General features: G+C 33.4%; 1 protein-coding gene across 5 annotated transcripts in view; it reads right to left on the reverse strand.

Moving 5' to 3' along the window:
- The window catches only part of LOC100022226 (WD repeat-containing protein 19-like), a 183417-nt gene that overhangs the window by 95781 nt on the left and 67470 nt on the right, over positions 1-20166 (reverse strand). For all 5 annotated transcript variants that reach the window (XR_469031.3, XM_007496551.3, XM_007496549.3 and 2 more), the window contains 7 exons: positions 19103-19307; positions 12353-12512; positions 10147-10257; positions 8694-8803; positions 2394-2451; positions 809-955; positions 650-732 (listed from right to left, as the gene is read on the reverse strand). Coding sequence is in view for 4 of the 5 variants with exons in the window: in XM_007496551.3 (XP_007496613.1) it covers positions 650-732; positions 809-955; positions 2394-2451; positions 8694-8803; positions 10147-10257; positions 12353-12512; positions 19103-19307 (874 nt within the window). In the remaining variant the exon portion in view is untranslated. The remainder of the gene's footprint in view (positions 1-649; positions 733-808; positions 956-2393; positions 2452-8693; positions 8804-10146; positions 10258-12352; positions 12513-19102; positions 19308-20166) is intronic.

The following is a 20166-nucleotide window of genomic DNA, read 5'->3' on the forward strand; positions in this document are numbered from 1 at the left end:
AATGTGGATATGTTTTGCATGATCACAAAGGTATGACCAAGTTCAAGTTGCTTACCATCTCAAGGAGAAGGGAGGGAGAGGAAGGAGGGAGAGAATTTGGGACTCAAAGGTTTAGAAAATGAATATCAAAAATTGTTTTTACATGTATTTGGGGTTAAATAAAATATATCTTATAAAAAGAAAATTCTTGTGTATCTTTTTGTCATTTATGTAATTTAAGAAACCATGAGAAATATTGTTAAAGTTGTTATCCAGATCTGATGGTAGTTTTCATATTGTCTGTTTCACTAGTGAGTGTGCCTTTTCACAGCAGCTAAATCAAAAAGACTATCTTTCTAGAATAAAACAGGAGATTCTCCTTCATAAGATGATAGTTCTTTTAAGGTCTATAAACCTAAAGATATTATGAGGAAATAGAAATGTCACCAAGGAATACCTGAGCTAATTGAAAAAAATGAGAATTGTACAATGGGAAAGCTTCCTTTACTCTTAATGGTTACTGGTTTTAAAATGTCATTCTTCTTTCATTTCCTTACCTCTTATCTCTATACTCATTTCAGTGTATGATCATCTCCTCTCACATTGAGAGGACATTTTTGCTCTGAACTGTGTTTTGTTTATTTTTCATAGAGCCACATCAAATTCTTACCAGTTTTTACATCGGATATACACAGATGCTGCCTTATCATAATATTGTCCTCTTTCATATAACTGAGCAGCTTCTGAAAATTGCTATAATAGAAGAAAGTTATTTGTAATGAAAGAATCTATTGGTTAATCATTTAATAACCTAACTGTAAAATACTACCTTCATACTCTCTAGAATTGCTCCACAGTCCTTTTTCAGCAGTCTGCTAGGATGTTTTATGGCTTGATTTACCCCTCGACGAATATCTCCCATGCGAATGGACATTTGAGCTACTCCAGCTTGACAGGCTTCATCATGTTCTTGATACTTAAAATTTCAAGGTGAGAACATTTATCATTCATCTTTTCACAAAGAAACTTAGTTTTTAAAAGTTCATGAAAGTAAAGAAACAAATACACACAAGGCATACAACTAATTTTATTTTATTTATTTTTCTATAAAACTTTCAACTATATAAAAGTACTCTTTTCAAGCATAATTCACCTGAAATAACTTTTCCTTTTTGAACACAGAAGTTAGTCAAAATTTGAAATACATTTCCTTTGAAAATATGTTGATTCTAATGTGGCTAGGTGGGTTTACATAGAGAGCATCTCTCACTGAAAGTCTTCTCTAAGCATTCCTTTTGCTATTCAGAATATACTGACCTCTCATCTTTTACCTATATGGGTAGAAAGCCGAAGTGAGCTTCAGCTAAATTCAGTTCTCAATTCAATTTAATTTGAACCAGAGCAAATTGCGTAAAATTAATGGTTCATTAATTGTTTATATATACAAACATAAGCATTCACATAACAGTATCCATATTTGAAAAATGATTCTAGGTATTTCCATATGAGCAAAGATGTCTCCCTTATTTGCATGTTACACAGAAACTCTATAAATATGCTTTAAATAAACAAATGAAAAAATTCAGTATTTCACTTTGAATAGAAATTAGCAGGAGGAGTATTGTGAGAGAGAAGGCATTTTGAGAGAAGGAACAAAGAAAAGTACCCTAAAGTGAATTCTGATGATATGATGTGAATAGAGAGAAATAGTGGTGGTAACTGCTGACCAGACCTCTTAATATTTAGACAGATAAAGAAGCTGGACATTTCATTTCAACCAGTATTGTAAGGGGTGAAAAAAAATCTGAAAGGATATCAAAAGATATGGATTCTAATTTTGGATTTAGCCAAGTCACTTAACATCAACAAGTTTAAGTTTCCTCAGAGTTGTGATGAAGGATTTGGAATAAATAATTCATAAGGTCCCTTAAAATTTCTTTCTATGAGATTTTGTTAGTTGTAGAATGAGAAAAGCATAGGGCGTTGATGCAAGCTGAAAAAAAATGTAGAAATGCTAGCTAGGTTTTTTTGTTTGTTTGTTTGTTTTTCCAGAAAGGGTGGCAAGGAGGATGTTAAAACACAGATGCCATTTAAAAATAATTATTGAATAAATGATACTTTGCCTTACTGGAGCAAGAACCATGAAATTGGGAAACTGGACCACTGGAATAGAAATTAAGGCATAGACCTTCAATTGAAAGTCTGACTAGGAATTAGACTCTGGAACCAGAAGGTAGTCAAAGATATCTTTTACCCATCTTTGAAAAATAAGTAATCTGACTCATTTGACTGGCATAACCATTCTCATATCCAAAGTCAGTTCTGCCAAAAAGTTTATATGCAAATACAAATTTCTGCTTTTATGAACTTCATTAAATTGAATCTTACCACACTTTAAGTATTACCAGTATTACCTTATTGTTTCCAGTGATTCCCTTTTCATAGTGAGCCAAAGCATTTACATAGTCACCCCTAAATGAAAATTAGAAACACTTATTAATATAAAGTTAAATAGCAGGTACTGACTTTTTCTCTTCTTCCCTTCCATTTGAGTGACAGGTTAAAGAAAATGGCATCTTATCAATAAATGTTTATTGAATTGTATGGCAATAGGTAGAAGACTTCATTGAAAAGGATAAAGAAGGAAGAGCTAGAAGTAGAAAAGAGGGCAGTGGAGGTTTTAGTTTCATCTTCCATTGGAGAGATGCCACTGAAAAACAAGAGGTCCCTAAAAACTCATCCTCACAAACTAGTAATGACAAGAAATAAGTAATGACAAGAAATATAGAGAGAAAAAACTTCTCTTTCTCATTGGCAGGGTTTAAGGGGAAAATATTTGAGAGAAGAGTTCTCACATTCTAGACTTTTAAGAGGCTCTGAGGATTTGCATGTATCTTTGGGATTAATAGTTGTTTTTTCTAAAAGGATTTCTTTTGTTTTCCCCTTTCTAATAAAATTTTGGTTTCAGTATGCTAAAAGGTACCATGCATACATTCTTCCAGACTTCCTCAGTGGGAGCCTACTATAAATAAGAACAAGGAGAAAAATCTCCAGGTATAATAAGCATGACTTTCCTATCATAAGATTCTCTGATAAAAGGTTATAATTATTTTAAAATTAAAAACACATGCGAGTGAATATTACATTTGACCAATGCATCTTTCTCTATAATCCCTCTTCTGCTCCCATAACTAGCCAGGGAAGTTATTTTTGACAGCTGTAGGAACTACTTTCTTATCTTCAATTGAGCTAAGAAATAATTCTCAATTATAGAATGGGTAGACAGAAATCTGTGAACTTTGTCTAGGTAGTTATATACAGGAACAAATAATATTTTTGAATTAATATCTAGTTGCCAGTTTGGTCCCACCTGAATTCTGTATGTGCTGCTAAAGCTTCACTCTAGTTTGGAGTTACTATTAAATATACTTCCTTTATTCCTTAAAGGTCAACTAGTGAAGACCAAACAAGAGATTAAGATAAAGTCTAAGATGAGGGTGATCCAAATTCTAGTATCATAAGATCACAATTCCTTGAATAAAAGAAGAATCTAGGTTTAGTCTAGAATTAAATTGAATCTCCTTGGGACATCGAAGGAGATATTCTACAACCAAACAATATATAAACTGAATGCTGTGGAAATCTGAAATCTGAACTTACAAGCAGCCAGAAAGAAAAAAAATTCAAATATTGTTAAGTAACAATTAAGATCACAATTATTTAGTTTTACATTAAAAGATTGATGGAAATGTGATATTTCAGAAAGCAAAGGCTAATGCCAAGAACAACTTATCCAGCAAAACTGAGGATAATGCTCAGAAGAGGAAATGTATATTCAGTAGAACAGAGCACTTTTCAAGAATGCTTGATGAAAAGATCAAAGCTGAATAGATAATCTGACTTTTTTTAAATAAGCAGGAAAAAGAAGCCATAAGGTAGTTAATAAGGCTAAACTGTTTATGTTATAATATGGGAAGATAATATTTGTAACTTCTAAAAAGTTCATCAATATTAGAATAGGTAGGAGTCTACATAGAGAGCATGGGTTTGAGTCAAGTATGTTGGGATAATCTCCAAAAAAATGAAGGGGTAGGAAAAAGGAATGTACTGGGAGAAGAGGGAAGAGAGAGGCAGAATGAGGAAATATATCCCATATAAAAGAAGGGCACCAAAAAAAGCTCTTAAAGTAGATGGGGAAATGGAAGGGTGAGGCAATATTGGAACCTCACTCTCATCAGAATTGATTGAAAGAGGGAAGAATGTATATACAGTTTTAGAAATCTACTTAACCAACAGAGAAGTAGAAGGGGAAAGGGGTTAGAGAGGGAACATCTGGTAAAAGGGAGTGTAGATTAAGGGAGGTAATGGCAAGAAGCTAAACAGACTTTTGGAGAAAGAAAAGGTAAAAAGAGAGAGGACAAAGAGAAAACATAGGATGGAAGGAAATACACAGTAATCATAACTGTGAGTGAGAATGGGATTAACTCATCCATAAAAGGGAAGCAGATAACAGATAGAATTATAGTATTATTTATAAGAAACAGTCTTGAACCACAAAGACACAAAGAAATAAAATAAGGGCTGAAGTAAAAAGGAAAGAGGAACAATCACAATCTCACAGCAAAAATAGCCAAAATTAGAAGAGAGAGTCAGAGAAACTATATTTTGCTAAAAGGTACCATAAACAATAAAGTAATATTAACTATAAATAAACATATATTCCCCAAATGGCAGAACATCCAAATTCTTAAGAGAAAAGTTTAATTAATTATAGGAGGAAATAGGCAATAAAACTTTACTAGTGGGGAACCTCAATTTACTCCTCTCAAAACTGAATAAATCTAGCCATAAAATTAAAATATCAACAGAAATTTTAAAAAGTTGGATATGATAAATCTCTGAAGGAAATTGAATAAAAACAGAAATGAGTAAGACTTTTTCTCATCCATATATGGCACCTTCACAAAAACTGACCTTGTATTAGGGCACGAAAACTTTACTTAACCAAAGTCGAAAAGAAAAAAATATTAAATGCACTGCCTTCAGACTATAATTGCAATAAAAATTACATTCAATAAAGGGCCTTAGAAGCATATAATAAAGATTAGTTAGAAACTAAATAACCTAATCCTAAAGAATGAGGGAGTTAAAGAACAAATAATGGAACAATCAATTTCATTAAGGAGAATAAAGCAAAGAGAATATATACTACAATTGGTGGGATGCAGCAAAAGCAACACTTAAGTGAAATTTTATATCTCTAAATGCTTACATCAATAAAAAACAAAAAAGAGTAGATCAATGAATTGGATATGCAATTTTTAAAAAATAGAAACATAATAAAAACACCAATTAAATACCAAAAACAAATCCTAAAAATCAAAGAACTGATAAAACTGAAAGAAAACCAATGAACCAATAAAGAACACTAAAAGTTGGTTATATGAAAAAAACAATAAAATAGATAAACCACTGATGAATATTATTTTTTTAAAGATGAAAACCAAATTGCCAATATAAGATATTGAAAAAGTGACTGTACCACCAATCAAGAAATTAAGACAATTATTAAGAGGTATTTTATCTAATTACATATCATTAAATCTGGTGAACTAGTGAAATAAGTGAAATAAAGTGAAATAAATTAATATCTACAAAAATCTTAATAGCCTAAGATTAACAGATGATGAAATAGAATACTTTAAATAACCCTATCTTAGAAAAAGAAATTGAAATATAAATAAGTTCCCTAAGGAAAAAAATCCCCAGGATCAGATAGATTAAAAAGTGAATTCCAATAAACATTTAAAGAACAACTAATTCCTATACTATATAAATTATTTGGGAGAATAAGCAAAGAAATCCCACCAAATTCCTTTTATCACACAAAACCAAGAAGAGCAAAAAAAAAATAGAAAATGAAGATCAATTTTCCTAATGAATATTGGTGCAAAAATTTTAAATAAAATACTAACAAGGAGATAACAGTAATATATAACAAAAATCATATACTATGACATAGTGGGATTTATATCAGGAAGGTAGGACTGGTTCCATATTTAAACTATCAGCATAATTGACCATAACAAAAATCTTGTGATTATCTCAATACATGTAGAAAAGGCTTATGACAAAATATAAGATTTATTCCTATTAAAAATATTAGAAAACATAAGAATGGAGCTTTCCTTAAAATGATAAGTAATATCTAAAATCAATAGCATGTATTATCTTTACTGAAGATAAGTTAGAAGCCTTCCCAGTAAAATCAGGGATAAACTAATAATGTCTGTTATCACCCCTATTATTCAATGTTGGAGTAAAAATGTTAGCTTTAGCAATAAGACAAGAAAAATAAAGTAGAGGAATTAGTACAGGCAATATAAAAACAAAACTATCACTTTTTGCAGATAATACTTAGAGAATCTCATAAAATCAACTAAAAAACTAATTCAAACAGTCAACAACTTTAGCAAAGTTGCAGAATATAAAATAAACCTACATAAATCATTAGCATTTCTATATATTACCAACATAGTCCAGCTGGAAGAGATAGAAAGAGAAATACAAAATACTTGAGAGTCTACCTGCCAACATAAACCCAGGAACTCTATGTACACAATAAAAAAACACATTTGCACAAATAAAGACAGATTTAATAAACTGAAGAAATATTAATTGCTTATGAGTAGGTTGAGCCAATATAATAAAAAATGATAACTGCTTAAATTAACTTTCTTATTCAGTGCCATACCAATTAAAGTACCAAAGAATTATTTTATGGAGCTAGAAAAAATAATGAAATTCATCTGGAAGAACAACAGGGAATCAATGGGGGAAAATGTGCAGGAAGGAAACCTACCAAAAAAAGATTTCAAACTATGTTATGAAGCAATTATCACCAAAACAACCTAGTATTGCTAAGAAATAGAGTGGTAGATCAGTGGAACAGATGAAGTTAAACAATACATAGTAGGACATATCCATAATGATCTAGTGTTTGATAAACCCAAAGATGCAAACTTTTGGAGAAAGAACTCACTATTTCACAAAAGCAGTTTGGCAGAAACTAGGTATAGACCAGTATGTTACACCAAATACTAAGATAAGGTCACAAAATGAGTATATGATTTAGACATAAAAGGTGATGGCAAAATCAAATTAGGGAGGCATGGAAAAATTTGTCAGAACTATGAATAAGGTAAGAGTTTATGACCAAACAAAAGACAGAGAAGGTTATGGATAGTAAAATGGATCATTTTGATTATATGTAAAATTTTAAAGGATTTGCATGAACAAAAAACAATGCAATCAAGATTAGAAAGGAAAGTAAGAAACCAGTAGGGGAGAGGGTTGGAATTTTATACTAAGTTTCTCTGATAAAGGCCTCATTTCTCAGATATATGGAGAACTGAGCCAAATTTCCAAAAAATGGAGCCAAATGTGATAAAAGAATGTAAACAAGAAATTTTCAGAAGAAATCAAAGCTATCTATATTCATATAAAAATGCTCTAAATCACTCGATTAAGGAAATAGTCAAATGCTGGAGGAAATGTGGGATAATTGGGATAGTAATACATTGTTCATGGAGTTGTGAACTGGTCCAACCACTCTGAAAAACAGTTTGGTACTATGCCCAAAAGGCCATTAAACTGTGCATACCCTCTGAACCAAAATTACCACTGTTAGGTCTGTTTCCCAAAGGGACCAAAGGAAAAGTACTTAGATGTACAAAAATATTTATAGTAGCTCTTCTTGGTGGGGGCAAAAAATGTTTATGATTGTGATCAAATACTATTGTGTTATAAGAAATAATGTGGGAGATAGTTTCAGAAAAATGTGAGAAGATACAAAATGAAGTGCACAGAATTTGGAGAATACTATAAATAGTAAGAGCAATAGTGTAACAGTGATCAACTATAAAAGATTTAGCTACTCTAATCAATATAATGACCAGGACAATTCCAAAGGGCTCATAATGAGAACTGATGAACCCTGAGTTAAGACTGAAGTATTATTTTCTCACTTTTTTTTGCTTTTCTTTTTGCAACAAGGCTAACATAAAAATTATTTGTATAACTTCACATTTATAGTTGATATCATATTGTTTGCTTTTTCAATGAGTTGGGGAAGGGCAGGAGAGAAGGAGGGAATTTGGAAATAAAAAATTTAAGTGAATGTTAAAAATTTTAAAAAATGTATTTTTTTTTAAAGATGGGCCTCTATAAGATGTCTTTCCCAGGCCCCTCTACTAGTAGAGTCTTTCCTCTGAGATTATCTCCTGTTTAATGTATAAATATAAATATAAAATATTCATATAGTTGTTTATATATTGTCTCTCCTGAGTTGAATATGGCCTCCTTAAAGGCAGAATTATTTATTATTATTTACAGTTAAGTAAGATGTGCTAAGTAAGACAGTTTAAAATCAGTTAAATAAGTTGCAGTAGACTGACCTGGAACTAATTCACTTTAGTAAAATTGTTTCTGTGGGGATGGAATTCAAGCAACCAACTTATAGACAAAAATTATAATATAATCCGTTTGCAAATTAGCTATGGCTTGTACTGTCCTCTATATTTCAATATAAATTAGTATCCTTATAGGCATACTAATACCCATGTTTTCCTATCAATTTTCAGGCAATTCTGAGAATATTACTTTTCAAAGGATTTTTTTATATTAGTGCTTTTCAAATAAAAAAGAAAACATACGTAAATTCCAACTGAATGGCATACTCCTTTGATATGAATGAAATCTGGTCAGGGGCCAAACATTTGGCTAGTTGAAGTGCATTGTCCCAATGCTGTAAATCTCGCCTCATCTGTTATCCAAAGAAATATTTACTATCAAAATTTAAATTCAAAACAGAGAAAATCACATTTATGGCAAAGGGAAATTTTTAAACAAGCAAAATATGCCATGAATTACAAAAAGATCTATAAAATAATACCTCAAAAAGGGGGGGAAATAAATAACAAATCAAAGAGAAAAGTTAGAAAGCTAAATTTAAGAAAAATAATATTTAATCACATTTTCAAAATAGCATTGCGAAGGGACATGAATAGGCAGTTTTCAGATGAAGAAATCAAAACTATCAATAAGCACAAGAAAAAGTATTCTAAATCCCTCCTAATTAGAGAAATGCAAATCAAAACCACTCTGAGGTAACACCTCATGCCTAGCAGATTGACCAATTTGACATTAAAGGAAAATAATAAATGTTGGAAGGGATGGGGCAAAATTGGGACACTAATGCATTACTAGTGGACTTGTGAATTAATCCAGCCATTCTGGAGGGCAATTAGGAATTATGTCCAAAGAGAAATTTAAAAGATTGCCTGCTCTTTGATCCAGCAATACCCAAGAGATAATAATGAAAAATATTTGTACAGAAATATTTATAGCCGCATTCTTTGTGGTGGCAAAAAAAAATTGGAAAATGAGTGGGTGGTCCCTCGAACAGGGAATGACTGAACAAATTGTGACATATGATGGTGATGGAATACTATTGTGCCTTATAAGGAATGATGATCTGGAGGACTTCTATATCAACTGGAAGAACCTCATTGGACTTATGTATAGTGAAATGAGCAGAACCAAGAGAACATTGTACACAGAAAGTAAAACATTGTGGAACTATCCAACATAATGGACTTCTCTACTGGCAGCAATGCAATAATCCAGGACAATCCTGAGAGACTTATAAAAAAGAACGCTATCCACATCCAGAGGAAGAACTGTGGGAGCAGAAATGGTTTTGGCTTTAAAAGATTGCTCTATAACAAAAATGAATAATATGGAAATGGGTATCAAGTGATAACATTTGTACAACCCAGTGAAATTGCTTGTCAACTCTGGGAGGAGGTAGGGAAGAGGGAAGGGAAAGAAAATGAATTATGTAAACATGGAAAAATATTTTTAAAATAAATAAGTCAAAATAGCATTGAAACGTGGGAATAGTTTTTAATGATTTATTTCTCATCTCATTATTTAGAGAGATCTAAATTAATTTGGGCCCAGGGATAGGGAAAATAATTTAGAAAAAAAAATAAATTTTATATAATAGAAAGAAAAAGTTTTATTCTTTCTCCCATGACACTTATTTTTATGTAAATCCCCTTCATGATCAATTAATAATAACTGAATGAGAGATTAAATAGGTACTTCAAGTGCTGCAGCAGGACAACTGGATGCCAGATAGAGATCTTGTGCCAGATTGAAATCATTAGTAAACATGGCAAGATGACCTGCTAACAGGTTGTGATCTTCTATTCCCTGTAAATAGAAATAAATCATGTTAGTTGCCTGGAAAATAGATTTAATGTTAAAAATATGGAGTCTTTAAGAGACAACAAAAAGCAATGGCAGGAGTCCTGGATTTGGAGTCAAAGGCCCTACATTTGAGAACTGATTATACCGTGTACTATGTGGCCTTGGGCAAATTCCATAACACAACTCAGGAGAATTTTATCCAAGAATTTCATATGAAGCAAGGGTCCCACACCAATGATATTAAAATATTCATAGCAGCACTTTTTGTAGTATCAAAACAGTAGAAATCAATCAACAAACATTTACTGTGTGCCAGGCACATAGGGCACAAGGACAGCTAGGCCTCGGACACTTACTAGTTATGTGACCCTAGGTAAGTCATTTAACCCTATTTGCCTCAATTTTTCATTTGTAAAATAAGCTTGAGAAGGAAATGACAAACCATCTTTGACAAAAAAAAAAAAACCCTCTCAAATGGAGTTATAAAGAGTTGGATATGACTGAAAAACAACTGAACAATAACAAAATGTATCAGACACTGTGCCAGGAACTGAGGATGCAAAAAGAAAAATGATTAATAGACCCTGCCTTCAAAGAGCTTATATTCAATTAGAAACAGAGTACCTAGGGGCAGCTAGGTGGCTCAGTGGATTGAGAGCCAGGTCTAGACATGGAAGGTCCTAGGTTCAAATCTGGCCTCAGACACTTCCTTAGCTGGGTGACCCTGGGCAAGTCACTGAACCCCCATTGCCTTGCCCTTACCACTCTTCTGCCTTACTATGACAAAAGGTAAGGATTAAAAATAAAAGAAACAAAGTATGTATATATCAATTAGGAAATGACTGAACAAAATATGACTATAAATGTAATTGAAGATTATTATACCATAAGAGACAACAAATAAGCAATAACCTCAACTTTAACTTCTGCTATATAGAATCCTTGGCTACTTTCAAGTGTTAGGTTAAGTGCCACGTATTTGATAGATCACTATCATGATCTCCTAGTTGTCAATGTCCTATGACCAAATTACTGTGCTCTTACTTATTATGTATTTTATATTTTTTTATCCATGGACATGATATTCCCCCCCCAAAAAAAAAGAATGCAGACTGCCTAAGGGCAGAGTCTGTTTCATTTTTTCTCTTTACATTCCAAGCACTTAACAATGCTTTTCACATAGCAGGTATTTTGTAGCTATTTTTTGAATGAAAACAAAATTCTGAGAAACATGGGAAAACTTATATGAATCAATGTAGAACAAAGGAGAACAGCATTCACAATTATTATCAAGGCCCTGTTTTCTCCCAAGTGGTAATGGATTTAAATCAGAAAGATTAGTCTATGCCAATATATTGGCTAATAATATGTGTCCCTCCCAGGTAATATAATGTAAATACTCAGGTTCAGAGTTTTCTGACTAGTAATCCAATAGTCACTCCACTAAAATGTACTTTAAACTAGTAAAATTATACATTTTCAAGAATTCCCTCAAGAAATTACTACAGACTTAGTTGTTTGTTTGGTTTTGGTCGGAGTTTTCTTTCACAACATGACCAATATGGAAATGTTGCCTTTTTAATAAGATGAGGAGGGAAGAGAGAAAGAAAATAAAATTTGGAACTCAAAACTAAAAAATACAAAATTAGGGCAGCTAGGTGGCTCATTGGAGTTGGGGTCTAGAGACAGGACGTCCTGGATTCAAATATGGCCTCAGACACTTTCTAGCTGTGTGACCCTGGGCGAGTCACCTAACCCCAATTGCCTTACCACTTTTCTGCCTTGGAGCTAATACTCAGTATCAATATTAAGACAGAAGTTAAAGGTTTAAAAAACAGCACAAAACAAAAAGTTTTTAAAAATACATGCACCTGGAAAAAAAGAAATGACCTTAAAAATGATATTTTCAGACATTCCAAGACAATGGAGAAAACATATTTGGGCGGGCTACCCTTTCAGAATCATTCAAACTATATCACATGGAAGCTCCTCATTCTTTCTGCTTCAAGGGTTATCCCTAAATTTAATTTCTAGCAATATAATCATGCTAATCTTTTCCCACTTTCGCAAACAGCATAGCTAAATTGTAATAACTTACTTTTATTTGTTCCAGTGACATCACCATCCCAACATTTCTAATTGTACGATATACTCGTGTGGCAAATTCCACTTCCATGTGATGCAGGCAGGCACTGCCTAATTCATTCCAAGCAGACGTGTCATTCAGAAGTTTGCATACTTCCCATGCTTCAGGAAATCTATTGTAAGTAGGGGAAATTATTTGTTCAGTTATGTTAAGGGATCAGTATACATGTTGATAGTCCCACAAATTCTTTAATAATATTTCAATTCCTCAGTCTCCAGCTCTCTACACTTCCACTCCACCTGCTGTTACATACAGGGATGGTTATTCCCTTGATTTCATCAATACTCAAATTTTTCAGTTCCATAGTAAACAACGAGGTAATTCCTTTATATCATAGCCCACACTCACTATCTATATTTAATTTCTCACCTCTCCCTCTCTAATGACCCTTTGCCTATTGCTTCAAACATACCCAGTCCTTCCCTAATGTAAAAAATAACCTTTTTTGACCCTAGCATCTGCTGGAGCTGGTCTTATGCTTCTCCTTCCTTTCAAAAGCAAATGGTACCTTCATTTCTTTCATTCTTCTCACTTACTTTGCAACCTTATGTAAGATGGCCTCTGACTTCATTATTCAATTAAAATGGTTCTTCCCAGAGTTATACCAGTGGCCTTTTCTCTGTCCTCATTCTTCTCAATCTCTCTAAAGCATTTGATCCATTTATCACCCCTTTCTTCCTGAGTTCTCTTGCCTCTCAGTGTTTTCCTTGTGTGAGACTACTTCCTTTTAGTTCTTCTCCTACCTGTCTGACCAAATCATAGCATTTATATGATGCTTACACTTATAGGAATACCCTTAAAGTTCTGTCCTTGGCCCTCTTCTCTTTTATCTCTATACTCTCATTTGGTAATCTCATCAGTTCTATTGGATTTAATGATCAAAACTATGCAAACGATACCCAGAACTATACACCTATCTCTATTTTCACCCAAGTTCCACTTAAAAACCCTTTGTCTAAGACATTTCAAAGTAGAAGTCCCCATTGAGAGCTCAAAGCCAACATTTCCAAAACAGAACTCATCTTTTCCCACCAAACTATCCCTATTGCAAATTCCTTCTAAGGAAACTAGAAGCCACCATCCTTTCAATCACCCAAGTTTACAACCCTGGGCATATCCTCAACTCCTCCCTTATCCAATGATTGGTACAACTTGCCATTTCTACCTCCAGGTCTCTTGAAAACATCATTTTCTCCCTAATCATACAACTAGCACCCTATTTTAGGCCCTCATCACCTGTAAGGGACTATTTGAAATACTCCCCTATTTGAACTCCCAGATTAAAAGTCTCTTCGCACTCTAATCTAACTTCCACAAACCTGCTAAAGTGATTTTTACTGAAGCTCAGATCTTACCATGTCACTTCCTTACTTAAATAACTTCAATCACTTCCTAGTGCCTTTATGCTCAAATATAGTCTCTAACCTCTAAAACCCTTCATAACATGGTCTGTTCTACTTTTCTAGCCCATTCCTCTCCTTTGGTCCAACCAGATTACTTTAGTCTTCCTTTCATGTGATACTCTAACTCACATATGTGCCTTTGCACTGTCCCCCATTCTTCAGATGCATTTTCTTTTCACCACCAAGTTTAGAAATTCCAGGTTTCCTTCAAAACTCAGCTTAAGCAACCACTTGCATATGAAGTCTTTCCTACCTCACCAAGCTACAATCTCTCCTACCAGACTTCATCTTCATTTTATATATGTTTATATTTGTTCATATTGTATCTCATGGCAAAATGTAAGTTCTTTGGGAGGGAAACTATTTCATTTGTGTATTTATATCCTCAGAATTCAGCAATATTTATCATATAGTGCACTTTAAATGCTTAGTGATCAATTGACATGAGACAAAATCTTAACTCATAAATTTTACCAATGAGGATTGCCATAAAATTATTTTGTTTATTATAAAAATTCTTGATATATACAAAATCCTTATTTTGAACATCTATAGCCCTAGAACATATATAAATGCAGAAAAGATAAAGTGAAAATCATTGCAGATTTGCAGTTTCTCCCTTTCACTTGTTTTACGATTTTAATTTTGTCCATTATTCATAACATAATTTCCTTGTTGAAAATAACTCAATTTTACTTTTTGTACAACTTAGAAATCTAACATATATTACTATATTTGTAGTGAATACCATTCAAAATAAAGAAATCTGCAGGTTAAAAGCTTGCTTATAATTAAGACTATTCCCACAGATATTACAAGAAAAATGGTGATTAGGTTCTCAGGGGAGCCCATAAAAAGCCTCTCAGTTCCATAATGTAGCCAAGTTATTGCACAATGGTAATAAAAATTAGTGCAAGGGGGGAGAGGAAGGGAAGGGGACAAGCATTTGTGAAGCCAGGGAGTTCTAAACACTTCAAATATCTCATCTGATCTTCATTAACAACCCTAGGAAATTTATTATTTTTATTTTGCTATTTCTATTTTACAGTTAAGGAAACTGAGTCAGTCAAAGTTTAAGTGACTTCCTTAAGGTCCCAGAGCTTTCCATTTTCCCCCTCTTTTGTTCCATCTTAAGAGAATATACTGATAATAATCAGGCTTCTCTGCAGCTCTCCTAAACTGAGGGAGAGAGATGGTGCAGTTTCAGCAGTGATGTGAAAGGGGAAAAAAGTAAGCAGTCCCCTACTACAATAATAAAGATTTCTATACACATGCTTCCCTAAATCGTCATTTTCAGGCTAAATATGAGGTTACTTTATCAGATCGTCATCTTACATGGCCTCCTGTCTCCTTACCAATCTAGTCGTTCTGTCAACTTTAGTCCTTCCTAAAATGTGGTGCACAAGATTGAACATAATACACCAGATTTCCTCTACCCTCCCCACCCTTATTATAACTAAGGAGTCAACTACAAATGAATAAATTAAGTAGCTCCTGCCTTTCCTGATGTGATTACCAAAGAATACAAAAGGTAAAGTTTTATCAACAAGTTCCGACTTAATGAACAGATAAAAAATACCTTGAGAATATTACACTCCTCAAACTAAGAATGTTAGATTTAAATAATTTCCTATAAGTTTCACAATTCAATACAAAAGTATGGTACTAGCATGTAGGAATGAAAAATTAAAGCTGGGTTCTACTTGTAGTGACCAGAAAGGGGTGCTGTTCATTGTAGTTCCTTTGTTTGTTCCTAATATATTTGACTTATTATGAATTCTGGCATCAGTAAGTACTCTGTGTCCACCAATCAAATCTCTGGGTTACAAAATAAAATAAAAATAAAACTCTGGGCTCCTATTCCCCCTACTACTCTTTTCTTTCTATTTCTTCTTGTCTGTATTTCATCAAATCACTTTTGTTGCTGGAAAGACTTTCATGAACTGTTACAGAGTTAAATGGGCAGAACCAGAACATCAAATATAGTAACAGAAATATTGTGGGATGATCAAATTGGATAGACTTAGCTACTCTCAGCAATATAATGATCCAAGACAATTCTGAAGGACTTATGAAAAAAAATGCTATCCACCTCCAGAGAAAGAACTGTTGGCATTAGAATACAGATCAAAGCATATGATTTTTCACTTTAGTTTTAGGTTTTTATTTTGGTTTTGTTTTTATATGAGTATTCTTTTACAATGAACAATATGGAAATGGATTTTGCATGACAATACATGTATATAGCCCAGATCAAATAGTTTACCATCTCTGGGGAGGGAAGGGAAGAGAGAGAGGGAGACAATTTGGGTCTTATATATTCAGAAAATATATGTGGAAAATTATTACGTCTAATTGGTAAAATATCTTTTAAAAATGTTTAATCACTTGTTAATTTTGTAACTTTAGAAAACTTTAGTAGAAAAAGGATATATAAACATATTAATTTCTAAAGACTGTTCATGTGCACCAAACACCACAACATTCATTTAGTCCCTTCTTTAAACCCCCCCAAGCAGTAGACAAAAAAACTGTCAGTTGTAAGTTTCTTCCAGCCCAATCCCTTAGTTCTAGAGGTAGCTGAGTAAAAAAGTAGTTCATTCACAACCAGTAAAGTCACTAAATATAGTAACAGGTCACTTTAGAGTTCCTTCTAGAGGCTGCTTTCCTTAGCTAAGGAAGAGTTAAGTAGCCTTTGTTTCACCTTTCCTTGTTGTGCTTCTCTCTCCCTCCAGTGGGATCATGTCATACATTTATACTTATCTCTGACATATCTGACATATCTCTGTCACTTAATCACAAGAACAAAATCTATTTAATTTCCCCAAAGGGAATGAGCCAGGCTATTAAACTCACCACCAAAAAATAAATAAATAAATAAACTCCTAGAGCAAGACAGAAAGGGCTGCTTGATCTAATAGCTTTTTTCTCCCTCTTCTCTTCCCACCTTTTTCAAAATTGCCCACCCTTGTATCAGTCACCACACAAATGCTTAGATGTACTTGTTGCTAGGTTTCACAGTATGGCACTTACAATACTAATCCAAATGTTCAAAAAATACAAACATCATACTAGATTTCAAGTTTCCATAACAGGTAAGGAACTTCCCTCATAAATATAATAATCTGTCTACTGTCACTCATCTTGTGCTATGTGATGGGAAAGAAGAAAAGAGTTGTTTCCAAATCCAATTGCTGAGTGGGAGAGACCAAGAGAGAAATGCCATAATTATTGACCACTGGAAAATCTGAATACACAAGGAGAATCTGGTCAACTAAAGGACACAAAGGGACAAAGAAGCAAGATAGTGATTGGGATAGAGAAAGACTTGCTCCATATCAGGTACTGTCTTAGACTGCACCACTCCTATTCTACTAAAGACAAATTGGCAGTGAGTCCTATAAAATCCAGTCAATGAGTAATTAAGCCAGTATACAGTAAGAGGTCAGAGGTTGATGCCACTGATAGAACCATGATCAGACAACAAAAGGTATTGAAAGTCAACGTCAGCTCCTAATTTTCTGTCCTATATTAAATCTGGACATTGATCTTCTATTAGTAGAACAATTTTAGAGAAAATTCTTGGTTGGATTGGGGAGAGCAACAAAGAGTAGATTTAGTCTATTTAAGTCTGCACTCCTGAACCATCTCTTTCTGAAATTACTGAGTAATGGGCAGTCAGAGCCTAAGAAAGGCTATGAGTGTACAACTACAAAGTGGCATTTAAATAAATTTTGATTTTATTCTTATATTGTTTTATGTATAATTTTTAAACCACCAAATATAGTTAAGTATTGTATATCTGTTTTCTTGAGTAGTAGACACCATTATGATATGACAACTCACTGAAACGTGGCAGATTCAGGAAAGAGGCAGGCAGGGTTTCCCAGTGACAGGAAAACTAAGTTATTTAAGCTAACCATACCTCTTAGATTAATGAACTAATGAATGGTCACCTACAGAGAATTAGCATTCTCAAAGACCTTAACAATCAGTCAATAAGCATATAGGAAGTATTCACTACCATGCACCTGGAATGCAAAGCAAAAGTCAGACTGCTCTCAAGGAGCTCAGAATAAGATGGGGAGTCAAAGCAAAGCAACATATAAATAAGAAACCTACAGGATAACTTGGAGATAATAAACAAGGAGGAAAGAATTCATATTAAGGTAGTATGAGAGGCTTCTTGTAGAAGGTGGGATTTTAGCAGAGACTAAAAGCCAGGGGAGGCAGAGATAGGTGGAAGAAAATTCCAGGAATGGGGACAACTAGTAAAAATACCTACATTTGGAAAATGAGAGTGTTTTGTGTGAGGAAAAGCAAGAAGGTCAGTCTTACTAAGGTAAGTAATGGGTAAGAAAACTGGAAAAGTAGAAGGAAGCCAAGTTGTGAAGGCTTTAAAATGAAAAAGATGAACAATTAGCGCTACCTAAAATTGGAATGGTCAGCCTTGAGAGTTATTCATTTTCCCTCCACTGTTGTCATTGTTCAGTCATTTGCAGTCATGTCTGACTGTGAGTAATCCCATTTGGGTTTTGTTGGCAAAGATACTGGCATGGTTTGCCATTTCCTTCTCCAGTTCATTTTACAGATGAGGAACCGAAGCGAACAAGGTTAATTGACTTGCCCAGGCTCACACAGCTAATAAGTGTCTAAGGTCAAATTTGAACTTGGGAAGAGATATCTTCCCAACTCCAGGCCCAGTATCTTATCCACTTTGCCATTTAGTTGCCCTTCCCTTCTCTAGAGGTCCTCAAGTAAAAATTATATTAGCCCATGAATATTTTATAGAGGAAATTCTTGTTCAGCTACAGGTTAGGCTAGATAATCTATTAAGTGCTTTCCAACTTTCAGATTCTGTGGGGGTTTTTGGAACACATGGAGTAACTGGGCAGGGGAAAAGGAGAAAAAGAGTGAACAACCAGTCATTCAGCTGCGTGGTTCAGTGAATTGAGAGCCAGGCCTAGAGATGGGAGGTCCTGGGTTCAAATTTGACCTCAGACATTTCCTAGCTGTATGACCCTGGGCAAGTTAATTAACCCCCATTGCCTACCCCCTACTACTCCTCTGCTTACTGTGTATTGATTCCAAAGTGGAAGGTAAGGGTTTTAAAAAAAGGTTAGGTACTAGAACTCAAGGAGCACCTAAAACTTTGAGGGCCTTGGGATAATTTGTTATAATAATTATTTTCCAGTCAATTCATTGATCTATATATATATATATATAACACTAGGTTATAACATCACATCAGGCTACAAAAGTATGTGATTATTCTCAAATAAATGAAAACGAGGCTTACCTTTTTAGCATTAAAGTTTGCATCAATATTTGTCTCAGTTCGTGATTTTTTGAATCTATAAAACCATTGAGAAAGCTATGGGTGCTAAGGTAGATATTGTTTATTTTTCCACTCTGTGTCTGGCAGGTTAATTCTCCATTATATAAGAGCAATGGCTTGTGAGAAAAGGGAACCTTTGTGCCTCCTGCTAAGATTACCTTGGATCCTACATTATAAAATCAGAAAATTATTTTTAAGAAGTTTGTAAATCTAATCCTTACCACATGATTTACAAAACATAAAATATACTAGGAAAGTAGTCAGTAGTCAGAGAGGATATCCTTGGAAATGTTCAGTCTTTAAATCCTGAGAAGTGTAACTCACCATCAGTCCTAGTCTTTACATATAGATTCAATTTGTTTATTGATGAACTCAATATGTTTATTGAATTGCTAATACAACTCAACAGAAATACATTAAGTACCTACTAATGGAAGACATATTCTTCATATTTGGCCACTTCTCTCTAGTTAAGCTTTTCCCTTCTTTTTAAATGATCTGAATAAATATGTAACAAATACAATTAAATATAATTTACATGTAATCTATTCTCTACAAAAGAATATTTGGCAAAAAATATGTTGGTCTTGAATGTTATCAAGTTATAGTTAGTTATAGTTATATATATATATTTATATATATATATAAATATATATATATATATATAAAGATCCTGGTACAAAGAAATCTTATCTCCAACAATGTCCCACCATCATTGATCAAATGGACAGAACTATAATAAACTCCCAGCGAATTATATTAGTTCACTAATATCTTCTAACACAAAAATTAAAGAGCAATTTTGATCATTCTGATATGAATTTAACTCAAAATTATTCTTGAACTTAAATTGGTCATCAGTCCTTAATAAAAAGTTGTCATTTTCCCTCCATTTGAATGTCATGCAGTGAACAATTAATTGCTTAATACCTTGAACAAAAAATTTTAATATATAAAGCTCAATTTGAAAATCTTGTCTAAGTATTAGAAAGAACAGGAGGTATTCACTGTAAATTCATTGATTG

The sequence above is a fragment of the Monodelphis domestica genome, chromosome 6 (assembly GCF_027887165.1).
Source record: "Monodelphis domestica isolate mMonDom1 chromosome 6, mMonDom1.pri, whole genome shotgun sequence".
NCBI lineage: Eukaryota > Metazoa > Chordata > Mammalia > Didelphimorphia > Didelphidae > Monodelphis > Monodelphis domestica.